Raw genomic sequence first — 16,152 nt, 5'->3', positions numbered from 1 at the left:
TCAAATATATGTAACAGAAATAAAGCCCATCTCCGAACAGGGGGATACAATTTAGAAGGAACTATGTACTAAGCATATGTAAATTACCCCCATTGAACTCCCTCATTATATACATTTTTCAGAGAGCTACAGTGCATTCGGAAAGTATTCAGACCCCTTGACTTTTTCCACATTTTGTTACATTACAGCCTTATTCTAAAATTGATTAAATTGCTTTTTTCCCTCATCAATCTACACACAATACCCCATAATGACAAAGCAAAAACAGTTTTTCTGAAAGTTTTGCAAATGTATTAAAAATGATCAACTGTAATATCACATTTACATAAGTATTCAGACCCTTTACTCAGCACTTTGTTGAAGCACCTTTGGCAGCGATTACAGCCTCGAGTCTTCTTGGGTATGACGCTACAAGCTTGGTACACCTGTATTTGGGGAGTTTCTCCCATTCTTCTCTGCAGATCCTCTCAAGCTCTATCAGGTTGAATGGGGAGCATCGCTGCACAGCTATTTTCAGGTCTCTCCGGAGATGTTCGATCAGGTTCAAGTCTGGGCTCTGGCTGGGCCACTCAAGGACATTCAGAGACTTGTCCCGAAGCCACTCCTGCGTTGTCTTTCTTGTCTGTGTGCTTAAGGTCGTTGTCCTGTTGGATGGTGAACCTTCGCCCCAGTCTGAGGTCCTGAGCGCTCTGGAGCAGGTTTTCATCAAGGATCTCTCTGTACTTTGTTCCGTTCCTCTTTCCCTCGATCCTGACTAGTCTCCCAGTCCCTGCCGCTGAAAAAACATAACCACAGCATGATGCTGGCACCACCATGCTTCAACATAGGGATGGTGCCAGGTTTCCTCCAGACGTGACGCTTGGCATTCAGGCCAAAGAGATCAATCTTGGTTTCATCAGACCAGAGAATCTTGTTTCTCATGGTCTGAGAGTCCTTTAGGTGCCTTTCGGCAAACTCCAAGCAGGCTGTCATGTGCCTTTTACTTAGGAGTGGCTTCCATCTGACCACTCTACCATAAAGGCCTGATTGGTGGAGTGCTGCAGAGATGGTTGTCCTTCTGGAAGGTTCTCCCATCTCCACAGAGGATCTCTGGAGCTCTGTCAGAGTGATCATCGGGTTCTTGGTCACCTCCCTGACCAAGGCCCTTCTACTCCGATTGCTCAGTATGGTCGGGCAGCCAGCTCCGGGAACAATCTGGTGGTTCCAAACTTCTTCCATTTAAGAATGCTGGAAGCCACTGTGTTCTTGGGGACCTTCAATGCTGCAGAAATTGTTTTGGTACCCTTCCCCAGATCTGTGCCTCGACACAATCCTGTCTCTGACCTCTACGGACAATTACTTCGACCTTATAGCTTGGTTTTTGCTCTGACATGCACTGTCAACTGTGGGACCTTATATAGACAATGAAGTTGCAGAAACATTTTACGGATGATCAATGGAAACAGGATGCACCTGAGCTCAATTTCGAGTCTCATAGCAAAGGGTCTGAATACTTATCTAAAGAAGCTATTTCTGTTTTAGTTTTTTATATAAATTAGCAAAAATGTCTAAAAACATGTTTTCACTTCGTAATTGTGGGGTATTGTGTATAGATTGATGAGAAACCTTTTTTTTAATCCGTTTTAGAATAAGGCTCTAACGTAACAAAATGTGGAAAAAGTCAAGGGGTCTGAATTCTTCCCGAATGCACTGTGCACAATTAACAAAGCCAAGTGAGACTTGAACGGAGCCTCTAATTGTAGAAAGGTTCGCAGTTGGATATGAGTACAAAAATAGGTTAAGCATCAAATTATACATTTGGGTTTGAGAAGAAAGACTGATTAAAGGTGCTAGGCAAAGGTCTGGGTTGCCTTTAAGGGTTGGGTGCCCTTATCCTAAATGGGACTGCGTGGCGAATAAGCACATAAGTACACTTAGACAGGATATGCCATTGAGAGAGTCTCTAAAGGTAAGGTTGTGCAACCACTCTCTCTGTTGTCTGTTTCATCAGTGGCTGATTTTGACCTTTGGAGACCAAGTGTTGAACCTTCCCAGCAATCAGTGACATTAATTGTTCAATTATAGTAAGTACGAGGCAGACACAAAAAGCAGCAGGACTGTGGCCCTCGAGAACTGAAGTAGTGTTCTCCTAATCAGACCACACCGTATACAGCGGGCAACCATTGTTGCAAAGATCAAATCAAATCAAATTGTATTTGTTACATGCGCCGAATACAACAGGTGTAGACCGTGAAATGCTTACTTACAAGCCCTTAACCAACAATGCAGTTCAATACTAGTCGTATAAGGAGGACGTTTTGTGAACATCTTTTGAGCAACCAGATAGCAACCAAAATACAACGTCTTTCCTCATGACGTCTTGAAAAAGACATCTTTACCTGGTTGTAACAGAGACCAGTTGGTTGCAATCTGGTTTTATGACGTCTTCTCAACCAGAAACCCAGTTTACAAGCAGAAAATGAAGACGTCATGTGCCAAATTAGTAAGGCTTCAAACACACAGTAACTTAGGACTTATTGTGGAAAATTCAATAATTCTGCCTCGACAGAATGGTTGATTACTTGAAGTCCATTAACAAGGGAAAGGTCACAGCCAGGTAGTTACCTGTGGCTCCCTGCCCAGACCGGCCCCTCCTCCCACGGCCACAACGGGCACTCCGGTCTGGGCTGAGACAAACTCCATCATGGGGGCCAGGGGAGCCTGGTTGTGTGGCGGGGGCCTCTCCTCCTCGAACACCAGGCCCTGGAGCGGCGTGGTGGCCAGCAGCTCACACAGCTGCAGAAGAAGGCTCGCCGGGCTGCTCTCGTTCACTGTCAGGTAGATCACGTTGGCCGGGCCATACTGCGTCATCACGCTGTCGCCCACCAGAGCAGCCGATGCAGACGCCAGCGGCGCGGACGCCGACACCGTAGCCAATGACGACGAGGCCCCCCTTCCCTGAGGCCCCCCCGGCCCGCCCGTTGCGCCCGTTCCCCCAGCAGCGGCCGTCTCCGGGAGCAGGGAGGAGCCCGAGTGGACCACAGCGATGTTGACTACGCCCAAGTCCCTCTCTCTCTCCCGGGGGCGGAGCAGGAGGGGAGGGGAGGAGCGGGCGGGCCCCGTGCAGGCCAGCACGGCCAACAGGAGGGAGAGGGCAGGCTTGGCCGCCATGGGGGAGGGAGGAGGGGGGGCGCAGTTTGGTGGGCGGAGTGGTGGCGGCAGTTCACAGGCGAAGAGGGACCTGAAGTGGAGAGGGGAGAAGAAAGGATAAGTTAGTGAGGAGAGGAGCAATGATACGCATAGAAGTAAGTAGGAGCTGCAGTGGCGAGGGATACTATTGAAAAACTATCAAGTGGAAGAGAGAGGGGGGGCTAGGCGTAATGGGAAAAGGGGCGCTTTCCACTGTGCCTCATCTACAAAGAGCAGGTTTCAACAGGGAAGGGGGGAGAGAGAGAGAGAGAGAGAAAGAGAGAGAGAGAGAAAGAGAGAGAGAGAAAGAGAGTCGCAGTGGGGCAGAGAGATTGCGCTAGACGGGGGGGGGGGGGGGGGGGGGTGGATGAAATGTGAAGGGGAGGCCTGCATCACCTACCATACGATCGATCAACATCAATTAAGGTCAGTGTAAGCGTAAAGCCAAGTACAGTGAACTCGAGAGGAACATAAGCTCACTGCTTATGGACTAGAGTAGGAGTGCTCACCCCTTGAACTCAACCCTCCCTCCCTACGGGACATCAGAATTCATTACCCCGGGAGCTGATTCATGGTTCGGTCCCACACCATTGGAGAGCTTTAAAGCTAAGCTATAGGTATTTGCAGCTATAAACCACCAACGGGTACTGTACATCTAAACGGACCGGGCTAAATTACAATACAAATAAAACTGTGGAGGAAGGAAGAGTTAAGTCGAGGTAGGTGTGTGTATGCAACAACAAAAAATAACAAAAAATTGTGGTTGAGGTGGGGTAATGCTCCGTGCAGTCGAATCAGGCTATGGGACTGTACGCGAAACGTAAGGAGATGTAAAGCAATGAATCATTTTGAAGTGGCTTAGCGTGCCAACCCCCCCCCACCAATCCCCTCTCCTTCTCACCACCCCCACCCACCAATCCCCTCTCCTTCTCATCCCCCCCTTTCCATTCACTCTCTTTAATTAACCCTCCCTCTCCCCTTGGGGCACACACAAATACACACAGTCGAAAACACACTCTCTCCAGATCACGAACGCGCAGAGCAACGTGCATACACAATCAGCATCTGGCCATCCGTCTCCTAGAGCCTGTTATTTCTCCTAGCGTCCGTGGCTAATGTCATTGCTTTGAACCAGAAGGCTTGCTGACGTAATGTTCTCCTCACACCCCCAAAACCAACTGCTTCTTCCTGCCTTGTTCTCTCACTCTCTCTCTCTCTCTAATTCCATTTTCGCAAACCTCCTTTTGATGCCGAGTCATCATCTGAGGAAGAAATGCATAAAAAGAGGGGGATCACAATGAAGTGATCAGTTTGGGGGAAAAGGGGGGGGGGCAAACAAAAATAAACCGTAGCAGTTGTGGAATAGAGAGAGCAAATATAGGAGTGAGCCAGTGAGCCAGATAGCCACAGTGGCTGGAAAGTGAAAGAGAAGGCAATAAAGTAGGGCTAGAGGATATACTGTATCTAGGGGACGGTAGTAGAGGGAGGGTAGAAAGAGAAATATTTAACACTACCCTCAATATACCATTCAGACAGAGCCAGACCTCAGCCAGAATGACTGAAAAATGGCTCACCCAAACCCGGCCTGTTGCATAATTAAGTTGGATATTACTACTGCCTACCCCAGTTAAGCCTATGGGCAGAACCTGCCATGAAACCTAATGGCCTCACCCTTTTTCACAGGGAGAAAGACTCTTGAATATGTTTCCCCGGTACAGCCCAAAGGGCAAGTGGCTGAGTCCAGTACAGACCGTATGAAACCAGTACAGACCGTATGAAACCAGTACAGACCGTATGAAACAAGTACAGACCGTATGAAACCAGTACAGACCATATGAAACCAGTACAGACCGTATGAAACCAGTACAGACCGTATGAAACCAGTACAGATCGTATGAAACCAGTACAGACCGTATGAAACCAGTACAGACCGTATGAAACCAATACAGAAACCAGTACAGACCGTATGAAACCAGTACAGACTGTATGAAACCAGTACAGACCGTATGAAACCAATACAGAAACCAGTACAGACCGTATGAAACCAGTACAGACCGTATGAAACCAGTACAGACCGTATGAAACTAGTACAGACCATATGAAACCAGTACAGACCATATGAAACCAGTACAGACCATATGAAACCAGTACAGACCGTATGAAACCAGTACAGACCGTATGAAACCAGTACAGACCGTATGAAAACAGTACAGACCATATGAAACCAGTACAGACCATATGAAACCAGTACAGACCATATGAAACCAGTACAGACCATATGAAACCAGTACAGACCGTATGAAACCAGTACAGACCATATGAAACCAGTACAGACCATATGAAACCAGTACAGACCATATGAAAACAGTACAAACCATACAGGTGCTGTACTCAGTCCGCAGGGCATAGGGATTCATCTAGTTCAAACCGTATGAAATCAGTACAGGCACAGGTTCTGCACTCAGTTCGAAGGGGATACGGCTAAATCCAGTACAAACCGCACTACAGACCATACATACGGGTTCCGGATCAATCATTCCAGGCTAGCATTCCATCCATTGGCCCTAACACCAGTCAGCTTGTGTTATCACTCCCCAGAGCTCTCATACACCGGAGTTTAATGGTCTTCCACTGGCACGGAGCACATTGTTTGTTGCCTATGTTAAATGGACCCTGCAGTATCATGGCTGTAGAGTGGTATAGGGGTTAGGGAAATGGCGTTGGGAGAAGATGATTAGAATACAGGTCAGAGTTGCTGTACGCTGTGGCTCCCCAAAGATTGCTGTCAAACACAGAGCTGTATGAATGGATAATGAATATCCTGGCTGGCATGAGCAGTTTCAGCTGTAAGTACTGGACAGAACTCTGTAGCCACGTTATCTATCCAGGCATTAGCATAGAGGGTTTACATCCTTGAACTCCTCCCCATATCTATTTGTCTTGGTTGTCAACGGCTTACAGTCCTAATGGGTTTTACAACATGAATGGATGTCCTCATATTTCCCCTCCAAAAGACCCTGCATCTTGTGTTGACGGTCGTATTGCACGTTCAGCTCCAACATGAATCTTCTGTGATGATCATATAGCATGGTCAGCTCAAAACGCTGTCCGGGAAAACAAGATAACCGGTAGCCATTAGTAACTGCACTGCCCATGAAGGAAACGGACGGGCAGAGCCCATAGACAGCGTGATTGTGTCCAGTCTCTCTTTCTGGCCGTCTAAGTGTTGCCAGACTTTCTGCTCCTGTCCAGAGCAGCACAAGGCTTATGAGGAACTGTCTGTCCCTGTCTTACTCCAAACGGCATCCGCTGGCACTGTGGCACACCATTAACACCATTAGCACCATTAACACCATTAGCACCATTAGCACCATTAACACCATTAGCACCATTAACACCATTAACACCATTAGCACCATTAGCACCATTAACACCATTAGCACCATTAACACCATTAACACCAGTAACACCATTAACACCATTAGCACCATTAACACCATTAACACCAGTAACACCATTAACACCATTAGCACCATTAACACCATTAACACCAGTAACACCATTAACACCATTAGCACCATTAACACCATTAACACCATTAGCAGGAGTGTGATGGACAGTCAGGTGTGCTCAAAACATCTCATGACCCATAAGTCAGGACCCTCCCTAATAAGCTTAAAGATGACTTGGATAGCCCCTTGACACACAGAAGGACATTCTCACACACACACACACACACACACACACACACACACACACACACACACACACACACACACACACACACACACACATGCTCTCACACGCAAACACACACACACTCTCATACACACACAATCTTATACACACTCACACAGAGTAAGATTAAATTCAATTTTGTCAAAGCAAGCTGCTTTTCAAGGCACTCCGTGACTCCATGTCTGACAGAAATGGAATTTCACGTAGTTAAAGACGTCTTCCTCCTGCTACAACATCTACTGTAGTTCCAGCTCGATGCACGTGTAATATATACATTGTCAGACAGACTGGCGGCTACTATATTTATCTTATTCTATTTCTATATTTATACATATAACAAACAAAAAAATGATTTCAAAAAATCCCCTCGAGGTGATCTGTCTTGTTTCCAAGGAAGTCCCAGGAGAACAACGGAACAGAACCAGGGCTCCCTGAGTTTTAAACACGTAAACATACGTATTTTTCTTGAACAAAAAATATACTCCAATTCCCTCACACTGAGCACAGCAGTTAGTTATGCAATGCTACTTTAAGTAGTTAAGATAAACGATCTAAAGGGCTTGCCTGGATGAAATACAATCATTACTTTACGCACTAGTATTTCTCATTACATTTTGCACCAAATAAGGACACACAAGAAGAAATATTCATCATTTCCTACTGATTTTGTGGCTGTAAATAAAGAACATCGCGTTCCAATTTATTGGGGATGTGATGCATTACCTCACGCATCGTCTTTGCATGAAAGTAATTTGGTGGTGGAAATTGTACTGGGAACAAACCTTGCCCCATAGCACTCTGCATACAAAGGAGCAATATTACTTCTATCAATAATTGCTACTCTAAAAATACATATCACATTACATTTGCTGAGGGACATTGGTGACATTCTTCATTCCCCATATGCTGCGGCTATGGATGATGGGAGGGGAAGGAATCAATGAATGCTGGCCTGCTCGGAGGAAGCACTGAGGTATTTAACAGCGTCTGCTCTCTCTGCAAAGAAGTAATCAACAGGCTAACCGGTGACCTTGCTAACAATGTTTTTAATAAACATTACCTTCATTAGATTTAAAGAGAAGCTGGTGAAGGGAGTTATGGGTAAAGGGGCAGAGGATGATCAGATGTATTTTTTCAGGAAATGACAGGGGAAGAAGGAAAGGTAAACTCAGGCAAGTGAGAGAGCGAGAGGGGTGGGAGGGGAGGTGGATAAGACGAAGGAGAGACATGAGGACAGACCAAGGACGGTGGGGGATGTGTGCCCAGTGGGTTATAGGATGCTGAGGGTGTCTCTTGCTCCCTCGACCCCCCCTTGGTATGTTCATTCTGCCTCTATCTCTCTCTCTCTCTCCTCTCTCTACCATTCCATCTATCTATCCCTGGCCTGTCCCTCTCTCCCTCTCCCACATCCTATCTATCACACTCCCTCGTTTGTTTCTCCTTCTTTCCTCTCCTGCCTCTCTTCCCTCTATCCTACTCCCTCTCCCTCCCTTGTGGCTCCCTCAGTCTCTCACACACTTCTAAGGGTTTCATGTCTCCAGAGTCCCATTTGGCCAGGCCTAATGAGTTGGTATTTAGCTGGCTCACGATCCTCAACTTTGACCCCAGGGGAGCTGGCGGATTACAGGTCTCCACCGGTGGGTGTCTCGGTTGTCACGCCACAATAAAGAATCGGCAAAGGTGCCTATCTACACGCCCCATGCAGTGCCACCAAAGATGAACAACCTTTTGCATTCCCGGGCACAACGCAAACCCCCAAAGACTGGCCTTATTGTTACACAAAGCTTTATGAGCAGCTTTATTAAATCCATGTGTCTGACAGGCGATCCACCTGTTTGAGGTATACTTATGTAAAATGCCTTGGCTGTGGTTTTGTGGTTTGGTGCTAAGGTGGAATCAAAGTTGTTGAAGGTAAAGAGAGACAAAGAAATTGGCAGGGTCTGTACACAAGCACACCTATCGCAGGGAAAGTACGCCTGGGAAGAACGAAAGGCAATAGAGAAGAGAGAAAAAACGAATCTATACCAGAGACAACACACAACTCTTTATTTCAGTCTCTATAAATTGTCTTCCTCTTATGCCTCATTCAGCTCCCTCGCTCTCTCGGTTTCTCTCTCTCTCTCTCTCTCTCTTTCTCTATTCCTAGACATGTTCTGAACATACTGTACTGGGTTTTGAGCCAAAAACCTGCCTCTGTGAAAAAGGTCCACAGACTCATTCATCGGCTCTGTCAGACTCACCCAACCACCTGCCAGTCAAGCAACCGACCAATAAACCTGCCTGTCAGTAGAACTGACTAAGAAGAAAAAAAGAATAAAACACCGCTGATCCGAGATGTGTAATCATTTGTGTTGGTCGGTGTCGTAGAGTAGCTGACTGAAGCTCAATTGCTCTCCTCAGAGGAAGCGAAATGAAGACAGACGTTTCCAGTTGTACTGGTACAAGAGGCTGTGGCCTAGCAGGTCGAAGCAGTGACTTCATCAAGCCAAAGTGTGCAAATGAAATGTCAATTTACATTTGGACGAAGGGGATTTACGATCAATGCCGTTAGCCAAATGTTAGCTCTCCACGATAAGGGAGACGGAATTTACGACCCGATTAAAACGCAATGTTAACAGAAAGCAAACCAATCTGTTCCACAGTGTTCTCGACAACTATTATAGCTAGTATTATTTAGACAGTATCAGCCCCACCATCGTCAAGAATAGAGTCTCTCCATACCCAACTGTTTGCCCAGGTTAAAAACAAAAATCAATAACAATCAAGGTTACGTGGTCGCCTGAATACATTTGATCAAGACGACATCCCCCCCCCAAAAAATGTCACCTGAAGACTTTGGAAAGAGTGCTCAGCTCACAGTAAAGAACAAGTATTAATTCCTGGGCATTGTGTGGTTCATTATCAGGTTTTGTGCTTTAGAAGTAGAGTAGAGATTGCAACACCTACACTATAGCCATGATATACCACAGGCCTATTTGCAATGGATAGATACTGGCTGGCAGCACTGCAAATATGCAAACAGTGATACAAGAGGCACCATCAAACACCAGTTCGGTTAGTCACCAAGACAAGAAGCTTGAGTTGGTTATCATTGAAAAGTCTTACTAGCTACACACAGCCGATAAAAACAGAAAAGGAGCATTAATGAATTTTGAAAGTTAATTTGAACATTAGATATATCGGCTCCCAGATAGGCTTGTGTTAAATGAGATGGCGCTTTCTTTGGTCAATGGGATCTGATATTGAGAAGGATAGCATTTAGACCTACATTTAGCCTAGCCTTACTGTAGGCTAACTGACTAGGCTATGTAGCCAAACAGCAACAATAGAGCATTTGGAATGAAGATGTGGTTCAGAAGTTTCGGAGTGGCCTTCAAACAGGGTCTGGGTGAGTCGAAGGTGAGGTTCCGATCATATTATTCTGTCACGTACGTTCAGGCGGTCGTCTTTGGATGCGACCTTAAGGCAGACCCCCACCTCCAGCTCACTACTTTGACGTTAAGTCGGATCGAAGGCTTAATCCATTTTTTTCTTCAGTCAGGAAAGCTGAGAAAGTCTCATGGTGGGTCCCCTGGGTGTAGCCAAACCAACCAAGACTTTCACCACCATCACCTTGACCACCATCCCCATGGAGGAAAGCCAGGGCCACTTGGCTTGTCTCTAAAGATGGTGAAGCTAAAATGGCCTCCTTTCCTCCGCTAAGCAGAACAGGTGATTTCAGTGCAAGGCCCCCACTAACATAGCTCACAATGTCATGCAGCCAACAACCATTCATTCATACACAAGTGACTCAATGAAACACCTCAGACTGAGTGCAATTCTCAGGGATGAAGAATCACTTTTGTAAAGGTGTACTCGATATGAAAGGACATCGTGCTTTCTGTTCCTTGTCTGTGGTAGGGTTTGTGTTCACTAGGCACCAAATGGTAGAAAACAGGCTGAAACAGGAAGGAACTACCTGGACTCGTTTTCTTTTGCTTGAAACGTTTTCCGTCGTGTGCCCTAATGAACACAACTAACCCCTGCCTGGAAGTTGGAAGCACAGAGCTGAATCCTCAGGTGATACTACAGGTGCAGCCCTCCTTCTCTTCCTCCTCTGTCTCCTACTCAGTGGACCTGAACTTCTGAGTGTCACATTACTCTGGTGATTTACTGTGACAAGTCCCAACAAGTCGAGAGTTACTCAGAGCTGAAACAACTGTCTGAAAGAAGCCTTCCCTGAGTGACTTGGGTCTGCCACTGTTGGATTTGGTTCTCTACATAAAAGGGTTTCTCTGGGATAACGTAGCCTAAGTCATTCAGAGGCCATGATATCAGCTGATGACAAATGGTAAGATGTGTTTCAACATCCTTCCCGGATTAAATGGATGAAATGGAGCATTTTGGATTTGGCCTAGTTCCACAATCGGTTTCACTGAAAAAACCCTAAATTAGAATGTGTGGACTGTTGCATATTGTGTGTGTGAAAATTGATGACACGTGAAACTAAGTCCATTATAGTCCAATAGCAAATCCCACCCGCTTTCATGCACACATGTCCAGTCTAGAATAACTAACAAAAGAAAACATGTCGGGTACAGTGTCATCAACTGAACAACGAGTTTTCAGGCTACAGTCAAGATTCCATGCTGTCAAGCGCTTGAGAACCCCAAACATGGAGTGCCCCTTCAAGGCTATCTATCACATAATGATCAATGAAAAACCTGTTTGAACTTGCTCTAGGATAGAAATAAAAGGCCTACAATATTAGTTTCCACAAGAATCAGAGTGTACCCATGGACGGTTTAAGGATGCAAATGCTATTTAAACATGCCACTAGCCTACAGATCAAGTATTTACTCAATATACACCAGTGGCGGTCGGTGCCGTTTATAACGAGGGAGGACCATTTTCTTTTTCATGAGCATGGCCTTATTTCTATTCCAGCATATTGGATGACTGTCATTCATATTCCCTTCACCCAGTTCAATGTAACATCGATAGGTTTAGGCTACTACTGTACATGATGCTTGAATTGACCCTTTACCCGTCATGAGGTTGCTACAACCTAGCCTATGAATGAACGTTTTACAATGTAGGTGCACAGGTCGAGAGAAATTAGAGTAATCAAGGTGACAGACAGTGACACACATTCAACACCACCTTGCACACTCTCGCCTGCATCTAGTTCATCTAGGTTATAATCATTACTCCAACAGTTGCAAACGAGAGTTTCTATCAGACAAATTCTGGTATGTTTATCCCCGTTTCATTTTGTTTGTTTCCGTTTAAGAAAAGTTTTTCAACAGAATCGGCGGAATTAATAGCCACATAGCCTATAGGGTGTGTTCATAAATTCACTCTGGAGTGCCAGAGTGCGCTCAGAGTGCGCTGTGGGCGTTTGTAAATTCAGAGCGTTGTCAGATTGTATGTTTGTAAATTCATAGCGTTTAGCTCTCGGCGCGTTCAGAGCACACACTGGACGCTCTGGCCGAGGAGTAGGGTTGATCCGAGTATTCTGACCTCAAAACGTCAGCGAAGAACTTAAGTTAACTGACTAAAGTTGGCTAGCTTACTAGCTACTTCTAGACACAAATGAGAGAACACCCGACTGTCCATTTTACTCACCCTAGCAGAGATGGTTAGGCTGTTTTCATGTTATCTAGAGTATTGGCAAAAATTAAATTATGTTATTTTGCCGACATTTACTGGCACCGGTCATTTTCAACGGGTGTTGCGCGTTTGTAAATTCATCATTTATTCTGCGCTCTGGCACACTCCAGACTAGAGTGCTCTGAAATCAGAGTAGATAGCCAGAGTGAACACACCCATAAACCACATGATCACTTTGCTCATTGTATGTATAATTCCTTCTTACATCTACGTTCTCTCCTCCTCTGACCTTTTCCCTTTGCTTCTGGACTTCAGTGCACAATACAACAGCTGTCTATTATCAGGGGGAAAAAACCTTTCCAAGCCAAACTTTCCTACCATAACCACTACACACAGTCTACATTGTTTTCACTATATTAAGGTCATTGTCAACATAGCTACTAGAACTAACGCATTAGTTAACCCGCTACAATCATGCAGCACAGTTTATAGCAAGCAGTTAGTTACACCGGTGGGCTCCGGTGGCAATAAATTAATAAAACCAAATGCTTACCTTGACTTGGAAGAGTTCCCATGTTGGATAGCCATAGCCAGCTAGCTAACATAGTATCCCTCTCTGAACCGGGTGTTTGAGTAGGCTAAACTACCTAGCTACATTTTCTAGCTAAGTAAGTGAAAGTTTTAAAAAATATGTATATATATATATATATATGTATATATATATGTATATATACAGTGCATTTGGAAAGTATTCAGACCCATTGACTTTTACCACATTTTGTTACATCACAGCTTTATTCTAAAATGTATTAAATACATTTTTTCCTCATCAATCTACACACAATACCCCATAATGACAGAGCAAAAACGGTGTTAAGAAATTTTTGCAAATGTATTAAAATACATAACAGAAATACCTTATTTACATAAGTATTCAAACCCTTTGCAATGAGACTCGAAATTGAGCTCAGGTGCATCCTGTTTCCATTGATCATCCTTGAGATGTGGTAAATTCAATTGATTGGACATGATTTGGAAAGGCGCACACCTGTCTATATAAGGTCCCACACTTGACAGTGCATGTCAGAGCAAAAAACAAGCCATGAGGTTGAAGGAATTGTCCATAGAGCTCCGAGAAAGGATTGTGTCGAGGCACAGATCTGGGGAAGGGTTACAAAAAATTGCTGCAGGTCCCCAAGAACACAGTGGCCTCCATCAATATTAAAAAAAAGAAGCTTGGACCTAGAGCTGGCCAGCCCAACCTGGCCCAGCCAGAGCCCGTACTTGAACCCGATCTAACACCTCTGGAGAGACTTGAAAATAGCTGTGCAGCGACGCTCCCCATCCAACCTGACAGAGCTTGAGAGGATCTGCAGAGAAGAATGGAAGAAACTCCCCAAATACAGGTGTGCCAAGCTTGTAGTGTCATACCGAAGAAGACTCAAGGCTGTAATCGCTGCCAAAGGTACTTCAACAAAGTACTGAGTAAAGGGTCTGAATACTTATGTAAATGTGATATTTCAGTTTTTTTAATTAATGAGGGAAAAAAAACAATTTAATCAATGTTAGAACAAGGCTGTAACATAATAAAATGTGGACAAGGTGAAGGGGTCTGAATACTTTCCAAATGCACTGTAATACGAAATATAGCTAGCTAGCTCACTCTCTCTCTTGCTTCTCCTTCATTTTGAAATAAACTATTGTCTTTCTCTCTCTTTGAGTCAACTATTCACCACATTGTATGCACTGCAGTGCTAGCTAGCTGTAACTTATGCTTTCAGTACTAGATTCATTCTCTAACCCTTTGATTGGGTGGACAACATGTTAGTTCATGCTGCAAGAGCTCTGATAGGCTGGAGGACGTCCTCCGGAAGCTGCCATAATTACTGTGTAAGTCTATGGAAGGGGGTGAGACCCATGAGCCTCCTAGGTTTTGTATTGAGGTCAATGTACCCAGAGGAGGACAGAAGCTAGCTGTCCTCTGGCTACACCATGGTGCTACCCTACAGAGTGCTGCTGAGGCTACTGTAGACCTTCTTTGCAAAACAGTGCATTTGAATCAATTATTTGGTGATGTGAATATATTTTGTATAGTTTTATCTAAAAAGGTTAACTTTTTAATGTTTCACTATTTTTATTTTTATGAAATTCACTGAGGAGGATGGTCCTCCCATTCCTCCTCTGAGGAGCCTCCACTGAAATACACACAACATCAGTGAAAGTAGGATAGTTAAGCCCAAAGAATTCTGATAAGATCAGAGCAAATTACCTTGTGCACAGCTCAGAATTGCAATTCAAAGAGCTGTCTCCCAATGAATATAGTGGGGAGAACAGCTGACAGATGGGTATTGGGTACATACAGAAAGCTCTAGGATTGATTCAACATCTGAAAGCTGTCTTGGGCAAATAGCAGGAGATGTGGCAGGGAAAAGGCTACAAAGTGTTCTCCGTGGACAAGAAGACAATAGAAAGGACAAACGCACACATGCGCATAAAACCGACTTCAAATGAAGGCAATGTGGTCGACATGGCATATTAATGAGGAATGGTAATGTACCCAGATACACATGCGGATTATGGTGAGGTAAGAAAGGTCCACATTTCTTTCATCACTCATGTAAGTTATGTGTGGTGACTCAGAACGTGTGTGTGTGTGTGTGTGTGTGTGTGTGTGTGTGTGTGTGTGTGTGTGTGTGTGTGTGTGTGTACAGTAGGCTATGCATGTGCAATGCGAGTCTGGAAGCTCTTGGAGTGTGCACGCGCATCAATGACAGAGGGTCAAAGTCTCGCGCACCGGCCGGTTGTCGCCTATCCATCAAGCTAGCTACCCATACGAGTCGACACATATATAGCCTCGAGAAACGCTACGGCACTATTCCGGTCCCCGTGCATAACATTCAGCAGAATTTGAAGGGCAAATCTTGGAACACTTCTTCAAGAAAACCTAAACATATCAGCCTCGCAGCAAGGAGAAAAAGACTCACTGTTTTTCAGGAGCCCGACACTCTCTTCTCCCCTCGTCTCTCCGTCCACAATACATCCATTCCTCTTCTGACCATATCCTGCGGGTTATCTCCCGATGTGTAGCCTATATATTTAAACGTTGCACCGATAAACAGTGTCGAGCTTTTCTGTACTCCACGAACCTACATGTTGCTGACTACATCTCTCTCCCTCCCTCTTTCCCCTCTCACCAGTTATTTTGTTAAAATTCCGTATATACGCCTCGTCACCTAGCAACCTCTCTCTTCATCACTCCAGCGACACGTGTTGAATGCTAAACTTGTCGTTGTGGAATATTTAATATTTTTTTTACGAAGGAGTAGATACACACTCAGTGGTGTATCAGTATGCAATCAAGATATTTATTAAAACTCTCTCTCCCTGTCTCCCTCCCTCCCCTCTTTTTCCCCCCTCCCCTTAAACCCATATGTAAACCTCTATTCCTCCTCCCTGCTCCCTCATCTCCTCTCTCTCTCTCCAAGCGAAAGAGAAGCCGGTTTATAGCCTACCTTAAAAAAAACACTTAAGATAATTCAAGCCTCGCGCTTTGCGGTTATGTTTATCCTAAGGGAATACATGATAATTGCTATTGTGAGTTTATAATATTCAACTCTGGGCTGAACTTTTTCACTGCAGGGGGATTTTGCCACT

The 16,152-nt window shown here is 44.8% G+C and overlaps 1 protein-coding gene across 1 annotated transcript; it reads right to left on the bottom strand.

The window, feature by feature from the left end:
- Window positions 1-225: 225 nt before the first annotated feature.
- Window positions 226-15,861, bottom strand: LOC145860371 (uncharacterized). Its single transcript, XM_082961130.1, has 2 exons — window positions 15,483-15,861; window positions 226-3,220 (listed from the first exon to the last, which is right to left on the bottom strand). The coding sequence occupies exons 1-2, from the start codon at window positions 15,536-15,538 to the stop codon at window positions 2,587-2,589; spliced, it is 690 nt and encodes a 229-aa protein (XP_082817256.1). The 5' UTR covers window positions 15,539-15,861; the 3' UTR covers window positions 226-2,586.
- Between the last annotated feature and the right edge of the window lie 291 nt (window positions 15,862-16,152).

The sequence above is a fragment of the Salmo salar genome, chromosome 14 (genome assembly GCF_965601325.2).
Source record: "Salmo salar chromosome 14, fSalSal1, whole genome shotgun sequence".
Classification (NCBI taxonomy): Eukaryota; Metazoa; Chordata; class Actinopteri; order Salmoniformes; family Salmonidae; genus Salmo; species Salmo salar.
The sequence above is the reverse complement of the archived record's forward strand: the minus strand, read 5'-3'. Positions and strand labels throughout refer to the sequence as shown.

Bases quoted from the DNA above. Each gene is read 5' to 3' on its own strand.
- LOC145860371 (XM_082961130.1), bottom strand. From the start codon at position 15,538: ATGTATTGTGGACGGAGAGACGAGGGGAGAAGAGAGTGTCGGGCTCCT. The intron at 3,221-15,482 runs GTGAGTCTTTTT...TCTCCACTTCAG, and splicing joins TGTCGGGCTCCTGAAAAACA to GTCCCTCTTCGCCTGTGAAC.